At 39.9% G+C, this 12,488-nt stretch overlaps 1 protein-coding gene across 5 annotated transcripts in view; it reads right to left on the reverse strand.

Annotated features, from left to right (window-relative positions):
* ehbp1 (EH domain binding protein 1) overlaps window positions 1-12,488 on the reverse strand; it is a 132,988-nt gene that overhangs the window by 42,404 nt on the left and 78,096 nt on the right. For all 5 annotated transcript variants that reach the window (XM_088610255.1, XM_088610257.1, XM_088610256.1 and 2 more), the window contains 5 exons: window positions 12,037-12,215; window positions 11,121-11,169; window positions 7,138-8,046; window positions 6,370-6,408; window positions 5,520-5,663 (listed from right to left, as the gene is read on the reverse strand). In XM_088610255.1, coding sequence (XP_088466381.1) covers window positions 5,520-5,663; window positions 6,370-6,408; window positions 7,138-8,046; window positions 11,121-11,169; window positions 12,037-12,215 — 1,320 coding nt within the window. The remainder of the gene's footprint in view (window positions 1-5,519; window positions 5,664-6,369; window positions 6,409-7,137; window positions 8,047-11,120; window positions 11,170-12,036; window positions 12,216-12,488) is intronic.

A 12,488-nucleotide genomic window follows, 5' to 3' on the forward strand; every position in this document is an offset into this window, starting at 1 on the left:
CTTCTTCTCTAAATGATTAGATAATTATGCTAGAAAATAAACACATACCTTTAGGATGATAAATCACAAATTAATAGAAGATTTGTGTTTTAAGGTATTAAAGGTTTAAGGTTTTAAAAAAATATTCTCCTTAGTCAGAAATCATCATTCTGTACCACCAAGCCATTAGAAGATATAATCCATCTCATACAGTTCATCAGTTTCACACAATTCCATTAAATCAAAATAATTACCAGTTCAAATTATTTGTAATCTTGGGTTTTATCATTCTTGAGGAATAAGTCAGTTGTATATTAAAAAAAATGCTTGCAAGAAAATATTTAAGGTTGTTATCAAGACTTAGCAAGATGTTGGATTTTTTTAACTTGCCTTAAACAAAACAGCACAACCTAAAAGAAGAGAAAATTGTTCTGTAGCACTTAAATTGGCGCTAGCAATTTGGGCTCCAACAATATGTTTCTATCCTTGATGTCTTTTTATTATTTATAAGGCCAAGCAAGGGAAAAAAAATCCAGTTTCAATCAGTAATGACAAACCGCTCACTATAAAGTTGGAAGGAAGCATGAAGACACGCACTGTGTGTAAAGAACTGATGGCTTGATTAGCTCTTGTGGTGCAATTGAAGGAGCTGTCTCTCTTACAGATTCTCAATTTTGAGAAATGCTTTGATCTCAGTTCAAGCCAATTCATGAACATCAACTGACAAGCCTGCATGAAACACCCTGATGCTCAGGCCCAAACTCCCAGCAAACTATTCTGTTTCATTAAGGCTCCCTTTAAAGGCACACACTAAAATGCTAAAAACTATTACTGGAGAGTGGAAGGAGAACATGTGATATTAGCATTTTGAAATGTGGTACTTAAAAAAATAAGAGTAAGAAAAAAGAAAAAAAAAACAACCTTCAGCGCCTTTGAAGAGAAAGTAAGATAATGGGGAAACTGGCTTCTTTATTGGTGTCCAGCAGAACCAGTAAGTTAGCTGGGAGGTCTTGTGTCCTAATTGGGCTGTTTAAGTCTGAATTTTAAGAATGCATGTTAAAGCAATTGACACTACATCTTTCCACCCCCACCCCTCGTCCATTTAGGATTAAAACCTCCCGAGACAGAATAAAAAAAAAAGAAAAAAAACACTGAATAATAAGAACAATGAATTTATTTCAAAAACACATGGCTCTTGGCAGATCCTTAAAGTGCCAAGTCACTCAATAATTGTCAGATTAATCCTGCTATAAAAACATTAATTGGATAAAAACGACTAGCAGTGTTGATGAATTAATTAGAACGACGACGACAATCATATTAATAATATATCTTTTTTTTTTTCAAACCAGTGGGTTCAGAGGTTAGGAACCTCCCTCTGTCGGCGCAGGTCACAGACACCAAACTGGAAAGTCACTGTGCTGCCACAGTGCAAACGGCCACAGCGGCCAAAATCAAACAAAGCCCAATTAAACTAATCATAACGTCCCACTGAACACGAGGAAGCTCACCTGGAATTTCTGCATTTGTGCATGAATTCCCGACTCCATCCAGTACTTGGTACTATAATTACCCTGGCCAGAGCACTGTGAAATTGCTGCTCTGATCTGCTAATGGTTGAGGAAATCGGGCTGCTGAGGTTTCAATCCAAGGGGCCAGAGCATCATGGCACAAGGCCTTTCGAGCAGAGATGACACTTTCAGAAACTCAAAAAGGAAAATTAACGGGTTGCGGTTTACGATTGCTCATTAATTACCAATTTGCTCGCTGCTGGAGGCATGACATTACAGGAATCTGGATAAAAGTTCTAATGGATTATGAAGCCCACCTAGGAAGACTGACCGAGGAAAGTACAAAACAATTATTACTGTTTCACCAGTATCAAAGGCATTCAAAATACTGAACATTCACAGGAAGACAAAAAAAAAGGGCATGACAAACTCACCAGTGCCACAAGCAGGGATTGCACAACACAATGAAGCACAATTAGTGTGGTGCATGTGACCCTGCTGCACATCAGAAGAGTCATAACACAATGGCCAGACAGAGAGAAAGAGCATGCATCTGATCTTGAGGCAAGGATTTAGCCAGGGAGACTTTGTAAAACCCCTGGAACATGCCAAGCATGAAAAACCATGCTTAGGTGACAGGTCACTGCTACCACATTCTAATGTCCCAAGAAAAGTTACTGGCCCATTTGAATTTTTTTTTTCTTTGTTCGATGCTTAAAAGCGAAATTGAAGCCCACAAACATCAGAAACGCGTAGCTAAACCCATCCCTGACTGTTTCCAACAATGCCATTTTACACTCCCACATTAAATGATCGCCCTGGAAGAATGATGTCAGATTTAATTGAATTAAAATATTCCTTATGCATGCTAAACTACAAAGTCGCTACTTAGCGCAAGATACATATGCCACCCCGGCGATAACACGTTGGCAGCAATTTTCTCAGCAATCAAAACAGACATCAAGTAATCTAATCTAAATCGCTAACAATTATCAGACAGAGAGACAGGGATTCTTTTGATCAATGTTTTCTATTAAAAACTAAAACAATTCAATAACTGAATCCACTAATGCACTAATGCACCTCATTAGAGCATTGTCCTTGGGAAACGGGGCTGTTTGTTCGCTATGCCGCAAAGTAGCACATTTCAGAAGAAAGACCTTCTAAACAGGGATAAACGCTGCTTTCCCTGACAAAACGGAGATTTTTAAGCAGACCTAGAAGTTAACAGTCATAGACAGCTTTGAAAATTTCACAGTATGCTTATTTTTTTCTGATGGCTTTAACTGGGTAGTGGTCTTGGAGGTTGTCATTTATTTTTAGATTATGCTGAAATAGTTTTTCCGAGGCTTACATTCAAACGAATTAATTCAAGGGCATCTCTACTTCTTTTAAAATGCAGGCAGCAAACAAACAGAATTGGAAAGCTGGTGCTTTTTAGATATTTCATTACCAAAACTACATTTAATTTTTAAATCCATTTTCACAACTTTAATGTCTGTCATGGAACATTTTTTGAGACTTTAAAAAATAGCATCTTTTTGGTTATGTGGAACTAAGAATAAAGTTTAATTTTGACTAACATGAGACATTAAATTAACTCAAGGAAAATAATCTCAAACTTTACGTCTACACAAAGAGACAATTTGAAGGTCCAGAAATTCAGATGCATTAGTTGCAATAATTGTTAATGACTGTTGAGCCTGAGAAGAGGCTCAACACCCCAGTTTTCACCCAAACACAGGGCGAGTACACGAATAAAGTTAATAAAAGATTCAAAGTAATTTCTTCATAAGAAATTGTGAGGTACAACCAGACATTTCTGCCTTTATATTCACCACTCTTTTGAAATGATCAGGTAAGAAGCAAATCCTAAAACGTCTGTGTAAATGAGAAACACGTTATTAAAACTGCCTTCAGAATCTTCTAACAGGCCAGCTTTAACTATTCATTGTCATTTAAAAGAAGCCATTTCACAGGTCACTGTAATCACCCCTTCACAGCAAGTCATGAACCCCAAGTTAGAATAACCTTCAGACTGTCATTGCAGATGTCACTGTAAAAGAAACACTGTCTAGCGAAACACTGGTTAGCAAAACACCTGTGTTTACCTACTTCAAAAGTAAGAGGAAAATGGTGAACTTGTAAAGGCCAACAGTCTCGGTGTCCATTTAAGGAGGTCTTGTGAGAGAGCCAGGAGCAATCTCGAACAGCAGCTTGGAAAAGTGTGATGCCCTCCTAAAGCAACAATCACGTCAGATTTTCTCACTATTTAGCCCTCCCTAACTCTGCACTTTTCTCTATTAGGTCAAGAGAATCTGTCTTCAAATCATGCTTAAATGTAGCTTGAACTTGTGTTAATTACTTCATCTTTGTTCTGCTGTTTTATTTCATTACAGTGATCTGATCCATAAATAATAGAGGAGTGAAAATGTGAACAAATGTTAGAATAATGCTTCTATAATTACAGGCAAGTGCGCCACGGTTCATATTAAGTGTGACTTGCAGATTATGCACGAGTGCAATCTCCACTTACTGGTAGTTATTTATCTTTCATAAGAGACACCCAGCATGTTTCCTAATGGTCAGGACATTTTCATTTGCTTTCAAAAAGAGCAAAAGCACCCCCCACTATCAGAGTAACTCCATGTCACTGAGGTATCCGTGTTTAAGATGAATATAAAAGTCAAAGTCAGCCATCCTTTCTCCATACTTAAAATGGCGTGGGAGGATTTAGAAATATTGTATGCATTTTTCATTAGGTTACAGCACATTTCGTTTCCCAAATCTTATTTTTTTTACAGAAATATCAGCTGTTTCGCCATACACAGCAATAGGATAAGCTGTTTTGAGTGCAGCACTGCGTATTGCGATGTAAGAAACTTTTGTAACAATCAAGCAGATGAAAGAACAATAGCATTACTGGGCAAAGAGCACTGATAAACAGAAAAGTATAATTTCACAATTCACTGAGTTTAAAAGAAAATCATTTCCTATTAAAACAACATGAAAATACCAGAGCTAGGGATCTTGGTCTAATTATTGCTGACACTTTTTTTTAAATATGATTAACTAAAATCCAGAGTGCAACGTGAAAGCAGAAGAAAAAAATGAATATTTTCAAGAGCTGGATGGAGTTCTTTAATTGTTCAAACTCTGTAGCCACTCAAGCAGGATGGACATGAATCACTGCTTAGGTGACAGACATGCATAATGACATTCGCAGAGGAGGCCCGAGTGCTTTATCTGATGATAAATATATAAGGAAAAGAGAATGACAGGACCCTCGCGTAGCTAACCCTTTCTTCACTCAGAAAAGTTAGGCAGGACACAATTCAAACGATCCTTTTCATAAATAATTAACCCATTTCAGACGTCCCACGTTAGAAGTTTTTTTTGTGACACAAATTAATTGTTAATGCCTGCAAACTCACTATTTGTGGTTTCCTCAGTCGAAAGGTTTTGCAATGCCAAAATATTGCAATGGCAATATTGGCAGCATCCTAATATCCAACATGTTTGTTGCATGATTGCAGCCTAAAAGAAACTGATGTACCAGCTCATCCTTTAGCCAGGCAGAGAAAATGTCATTCTAGAACCACAAAATTTCTCCACTTCCCCCAGCTAAACCACAGACAAGATGTGTGCATCCACTGCAGACACAACAACTTGGCGCCCCACAAGGTGCAGGCTTTAACAAGTACATTTTTAGTTTAGTATTAGATTAGTAACACACTCACCAACTTTACACAACCTTGCAAACAATTCAGACTCCAAATCTAACCAAAATGTTTCTGTCACTGGTAAGTTGTAAGTTTCCCGTTGTTAAATGTCTGGAAAGATAAGACGTTTTTCTCCAACAGTTCGCTTCATAGTTACTTGGTTGCTAATTATGCAAATATAAAATAATTTAGAAAGGGAGAAGGCACCCTTTCCAGACACAATCTTAATGGAGAAATACTATATCCCTCGCTTAGCTGTCATGTAGTTGGAAAAGCCCAACATTGCCCACGGCACGCATAGGCCTACCTCCGAGAGCTGCGTGCCGCGGGGCGGAGTGACGGAGCTGCTCGGGGCCTGCTTGCTCCCAGCTTTCATGGCAGCATCCCGCCGGGCCTGCTCCAGCAGGAGCCGGGCTCTCTCCTTCAGCTCCTCCTGCCGGGACTGCGTTCTCTGCCGGGGTGTATACAACGCAAAGGTCGTCAAGGACACACAGCACATGGCTAAAAGGGGAACTGCAAAGCTATTTCCATAATTCGGAGCGAGGAAGAATCAGCACCGATGAGTGCGTTTCAAACCACAATAAGAGTAACATGTACACACTTGTAAAACCCACAATTCACATGACAAAATAATTTCCAGGTAGTTTCAGCGCCATATTCTGCGATTCAGAACAAGACAACGAAACATCCGGTGAGGTGAAGCGGCCCTGTTACATTGTAAACATGCAGGCTTCTGAATACATCTCTTTAATCCAGAAGAAATATTGCTCTCGACATCAAGACAGTTTTGCGGATAAATGGAAATTACTTGTTAAGACCAGGGGTTTGCCACAAAATAGTGACTTACAGTACTTTCCACAAAGTTCACAATTCTGTGCTTAATTCGAAATTTGCAATTTTATTCTATGCAGTCAAAAAATTTATTTTATTACTGGGATTTAATAACTGGTCTGAGAAATGGACTGCAGTTCCCTTTTAACTCAAGTTTTGAAAGCACTGTCTTGACAGAGGTGAAGCCAAAACTCCAGACGTAGAGCAAGAAGCATTTCCAACATAGAACTTTAAAACCTGCACTGCCCTTTGGGTCATGGGGTAACAGTCCTCAAAGCCAGATGGTCACACAATACTGGTCTTGACTTGGACAAGCACATTCTCACCTTTTCATCAGTGCCACCTGACTGCTGGGTGGAAGGAACCTGGAAAGAAAAATCACTTACAGGGAATTGTTTCCGAGACTAATGCATTTAAAAAAAAATTAAAAACCCATGAAGGGCTTTTATTTATCTACTTATTTATTTTGCAATTCAGCATGAAACATGGTTTTGCCAATATCACATAAGGTTTTCTCATTATCGGGCTCAATGAACATAAAATTGTTGAAGAGCTGTGTTCCCTCGAATTACGACAACCCTGTTGTTACTTCATCCTCATTGATAGAATTTAAACAAACCATTAATTGAGTAACACAAATGTAAGTCATAAGCTTCGATGCAGAAGTGCTACAAAGTTCAATCACGATATTTTCCTGTCACAATGTCTCCTGCCTGAAGACTCCACATTCATGTTTTTATTCAAGGATGTCCTACCTTGATCATAGAGAACCACTGTATCTGTTTTTTTAGGAGTGGAATTTTGAATGATTCATTTGGATCAATGATTTAATTAAGTGAACTTCACATGCTAATTGACTATTTAAGGCTACCAATGAAACGTGGAAGGTGACATCTCTCCAGGGAGACCTTGTTTTAATTTACAAATCTGTGGAAAATTAAGAAAAGTAACATGGAAGAAACAGTGTAGCAAGCCAGTCTTTAAAGTCTTATCTTTGCACAGATATTTCAAGACTGATTTTCCACTGTGATAAGAGTATCCATAATGTGTGTCTGGAATGTGTGGACGCACCGGACAAACAGAACAGAAGTTACCTGTGAGGGTTTTGTGACCTGTGTGTCTGTGTGGTTGAGAGTGGAAGTAATGTCCGAGGTGGCTTCAGAGTCAGAGTGCCTCAGGCTGGCCCGCTTTTTCTTGATGAGGTCGGCGTCGCGGTTGTAAGAGAAGCCAAGTTTGTGCGGAGGACAGGTTCCAGCCTTCCGGATGGGGGAACCCAGTTCAGGACTTCTGCTCTCCAAAACCCCACCCTTGTCCTTCTCCACAGAGCCACCAGTGGCCCCAGAAATCTCCCTTTTCTCCTTGCCAGGAACATCACATGGAAGTATGGGAGATGCCTCCTGCTTTTGTTCGCTGACATGCTGTAAGTCACTCAATTCTGAGGCGGCTGTTTTAAGCAGTCCCTGCTCCCTAAGGGATGGCTGCTCTTGTGCCACAACTCTGCTCTCATTTTCCCGAAGCTCCTCCGCTGCAAAACCACCAGTGGAACTCGGATGAGGCTGTAAATTACTAGTTTGGCTCCGTATCGAGGGGAAGGTGGGAGATTCTTTGTTGGGACTTGGACTAAGAGCTGGTGATGGGCCGTCACTCTTTTGTTCTCCTACAGCAGCGCTGCTGATGAGCACAGGCTCTTCCCGAGTTGGGGCGCTGGCCTCGACACCATTTTCAGTCTGGAAATCTGGTTCCCGATTCACCTCGTTCAGCTCCGCATAAAACTTGTCCTGATCAATGGAGCTGTTGGTGTCCGTTTCAAAGTCCCCAACTTTGTAGGTGCTCCTACTGCTATTGGCTTCAATCTGCACCACGTTCAGTTCTTCCCCACTGAAATGAGCCCTTATCTGATACAGGTAGGTCATGACAGTGAGCTTGTCAGGAATCGCAAGCAGCACCATGTCTGAGGGCTCCAGTAACCGAGAGATTCCCAGGCTGGCAAAGCCATCATAAGCCTTGAAAACAGTGAATAACACACTTATTTTAAAAGACAAAGAGGCAGACACAGAGGCTTTAGCCTTCACTAATGCACAACAATTCCTTCATCTTTTTTCTCACCAAAGAAAATAAATCCCAACTGCAGCTGTGAGAGACATCACATCTCACTAATTTTTTACAGAATTCATAAAATTGAAGCAGAAGGTTAAATGTCCTCTTCAAGGTCAAGTGTGAGACAATTGCTAAACCAATTTCAGGCCTTTACATGTTCTCTGACAGCTTAACTAAGCAGTCCTTCTCAAACGTAAACCCTGCTGAAGATAAAGATTGGATCACCCTTCGGTGCATGTAGCCTTTGAGACTTGGCAATGCAACAGAATATTTAGAGCCAGCTAACCTCACTAGGCAGGTACAAACAGGTAGCTGGGATATGTTAGGGTAGCCATCTGTCTGACTAGATTTGGAATAGGACAATCAGGAATCAGTGGGACGAGTCGGCAGTGACAGAGAATGTCAAGGATGGGTTCTGAGATAAGAAAGTGAGATATAAAGAAACACTAAACTAATCCGTCCTGGGCCTTATCACAGCTGATCAACCTTCTCCTTTCTACTGCCCATGTAATTGCAGTGATTTGTGCTGATGAAAAATACAGGCAGATAATCAAGAAGCAAAACTCAATCCTGCGATCACCTGATAGGCGATTAAAAAAAGAAAAAAATAGCCATTAAAACAAGACACGAAGCAAGTTTTTTTTCACCCCCCCCACTCTGAAAGAGCCCCTCCTGGTATCACTACTTGTATCTCAGAGCCACTGATGGCGTTTTTGATTCCATCTGCTGACGAACATCGTTTTCATTGTCTATGGGTCCTGACATTTTTGGATCTGCAGGTTTATCAAGTTTTGGAATAATCAAGGGGAGCCATTTCTCAATTTACAGTTAATTGCTGCCGTGTTTGTTTTTTTTGCCTTTTTCAACGACAACGGCTATTGTGAGAGAACCGCCTCCGCGCTGGACTCAACGCCGAGAAAGGGCCGGCGACAAACAAGTCTGCCGTTGCTCCGCGGCGCGTAGGGTTTTCGCTTTCACCCTCCTGCAGAAGGGAGAAAAAGAGAACCCCGATAGGGTTTCCAACACTTATTCACCACAGCAAAGTGTTTTTTTATTGTTCCCTCCCGGATAAAAGCATTTGCTGGGAGTGAACGACAAGCTTGCGTCTGAATGGAAAGTAAAAAAAAGAAGAAAAGAAAACAGGCGCGGCATTCGGGAACAAAATGCTTGGCTCCAGTTACCCAAAGTGACATACTTCATATTCCAAATACCTTCCAGACCAGAATTCCGTTCAATTGTGCAGGATATCAAGGACTAGGAAAAAAAACTTTTCTGCCAGTTGCTTACTTCTGAGTTTTGCTCGTTCTCTGTAAAATCTTGCTTTCTGCCGAGAAATTAAGCAGAGCCGGATTTTCTGTAAACCTCCTGAACAGCACATTGTTTTGGACGCAGTAAAGCCTCCTTTCAAAAGTGGCCCTTCAGGTTGATTGACATACGTCAACCACTGTCTATCAACAGCAGCCCCCCAAGGCCATATTCTAAACATTTCTCAATTATTCAATACGGCAGCACACTAACCAAGATCAGATATCACAGGAAATTACTCCCCCCTCTTTAATTTGGTGGTTATAGAATCTCACAAGCTAAGCCTGTGAAACTAAAGATATTCTCTCCTGTATTGATTGCTTTATTCTATCAGAGTATATTTCAATCGTGTCTGGGATTATGAAAATCATTCCCCAAAAAAAAACAATGATTCCATCTAACGTGAATGTTTTTTTGGGACAAATACAGGATTTCAGCAAACTTAACCTTTCCTGCTCCTGCACTGGTCACCTGTGACTCTGCTTTAACCAGCCTCTCAGTTTACCAGCTATAGGGAGCACTCTGTTATTCATTCATAGATGGTGGCTTAATTGGTTAGGAGGAGGAAATGTCAAATGTTCTATGCATCTGCATGGACATTATACATAGCCATTGTTCATCATGTGGCATTCATCCCAAACAAGGGCACGAGGGGTTATCAGTCAGAATTGTGTGAGCACAGGAAATAAACCTGCAGGAAGCAACTGAGATATTCAATGTAGCTGTCAAGCGAGGGAACCGAACGAGTGATGAAAGAAGCAAGCCACACAATAAACAATATGGGCTGTTCTCAGGAAAAAAAGAGGTTATAAATGATACACTTCAGATTAGACACAAAATAAAACGGGGGAAGGGGGGGAGGTTTTACATTAGGCTACTAATACCTTTTATTGGGTTAAGTTACACTCCTGCAATGCAGTTTAGCCTGACGGGCGGAGGGAATTATATTTAATACATAAAAAAAACATTTTTGCTTCTGTCATATTTACGCACGGATTGAGATCTGCCTGTGTTCGTAAATTAGAAGAAATAAAACACGTCACTTTATAAATATAATTCACACATCGCTAGGATGCACACCCAGTCTGTGTTTATACACTCGCAGAAAATGTAAAGTCACAGGCTTTGGGGCTGTAAGTGATATGCACCCTTAACACAGTTAGATACCCTTTCGAAAACCTATTCGTCTTGCACATTTTGCAGAAAATTCCTCAATGGGGGGAACTAAAAAAATGTCTTATAAAGGATAGCGGCTCTTTTCTCCAGCTGAAATGCTTTAAACGCAAATGTTAGCTCTAAAATGGATTACAGAAATCCTGGACTAGCGACATGAACCTCAAATAACAAGCTTTTCATGTAAAAAAAACGTTCGCAGTTACCTCATAAAAATGCACTGTATACAGCAAGAGACTGAGGCTGTTTAGTGTACTCACAGCAGGCATTAAATTATGATGCTATCTTAGCATTCCCAGGTGATTTTCATATTTCTTGTGAGGTAGAGTGCAAAACAAAACTAAATTTTATAACACTTTCCATCTGAGCGGCAGGGGAGCTACCTTCAGAGAAGAGCAATTATAAACCTGAAAAAAACAAACTTACCTTTTTAAGGGGATTAATAGAAAACAAAAAAAAACTTACAATAAGGCTAAATTTGTATCAGTCGGCGGTCCTTTACCTTTTTGTTGTTTTCTTTAATATCCTGAGGATTGAGGGACTTGTAGTCACTGAGGGAGAAAACACAACACTAGGCATCTACAGTATTCGATAAAAGAGGCAATATAAAAATTGCATTTAAAAACGTGATCTATAATGGCATTATACTGTAACAAGAAATTTCACAGCTATGCAATCAACAAAACTAATAGAGTGGAAAATAAAAAATAACCAGTGATCACATGAGTTTTTTTTGCCTGAAGGTTTTCCATCTAAAAAGTGAAGTTAACAGGCACCGACCAGAGGCCAGCCTTTAAAACCAAATTTACCATGCAGTAATCCCTTGTTGTCAGTGTACAAAGACCTACAGGCTTATTTGTCTCATCTTATTTCAACACTGACACAATTTTTGTAATCTTCCTGTAGACAGCTATTTGGATGAGATTAGTAAAAAGAAAAAAAAAGAATAAAAAAACAAATCAGTTTAATACGAATCCCATTTTCTTCAAATAACGCCAGTGTAAAACAGACACGGGAAAACAAAAACCGAACAAGTCCATTCATTTGATATGTTGATCTTTCACTTTTTCATGTGCTCGGAACAAAATGCAAACTGTATCATGATGTCCATCTCAATGCAAATGGATTAACCAAAGCAGAGATGGAGCAGTTTATTAGGGGGACCCCATACAGAATTTTTTTTCTTTCTTCTTTCCTCATGAACTATAGAAAACTTGTTCATACAAGTCACTTGAGGATAAGACTAAAATAAAAAAAATCAAGTGTATATACACTATATCCTATATAAATTGCTAGGTATTGCACGCATGCACATTTTACTTGTACAAAAATGCACACACAATATTATTCAATCTGTTCCACTGCAACTCCTTTCCTAAGCCTGGCAGGAACAATGTGCAATGTTTTCTCTCACTTACATGTAATCAGGCCTGAAGTGGTGCAGTAATGCACAAAAGGCCAAACCATTCCTCCAGGACGTGGTGAAGTTGGTGATTTTCACCCCTCGATAGTTTTTTGTAACCTCTCTGCACCAGGCAAGCAGTGACTGACTGGCATTTGGCTTCTTCCCCAGAACAGGGCTTGGGACTGGGCTTGGCTGGAAGGGATGAAAAAAAAAATGAAGAGAATGAGAGGAGGAAAAAAAAACTTAAAAGGAATAACACAGGAGCAAAATTAACATTAATTGACCTAAACCAGATGATGCGCGCCTTTTGATGTGTATTTAGATCTTCAAAAACTGTCAATTTCTGGTGACGGTGGCCCAGCTAAAAGACAACAATCACTAGTTATTATCTTCAATCTCTGCCCCTGGCGGTTCCCTGTGAAGGAAGCTGGCAGTGCAGGATTCCTCCCTGGTTCTGAGAGCAGG

The sequence above is a fragment of the Lepisosteus platostomus genome, chromosome 17, assembly GCF_059453375.1.
Source record: "Lepisosteus platostomus isolate fLepPlt1 chromosome 17, fLepPlt1.hap1, whole genome shotgun sequence".
Lineage (NCBI taxonomy): Eukaryota > Metazoa > Chordata > Actinopteri > Semionotiformes > Lepisosteidae > Lepisosteus > Lepisosteus platostomus.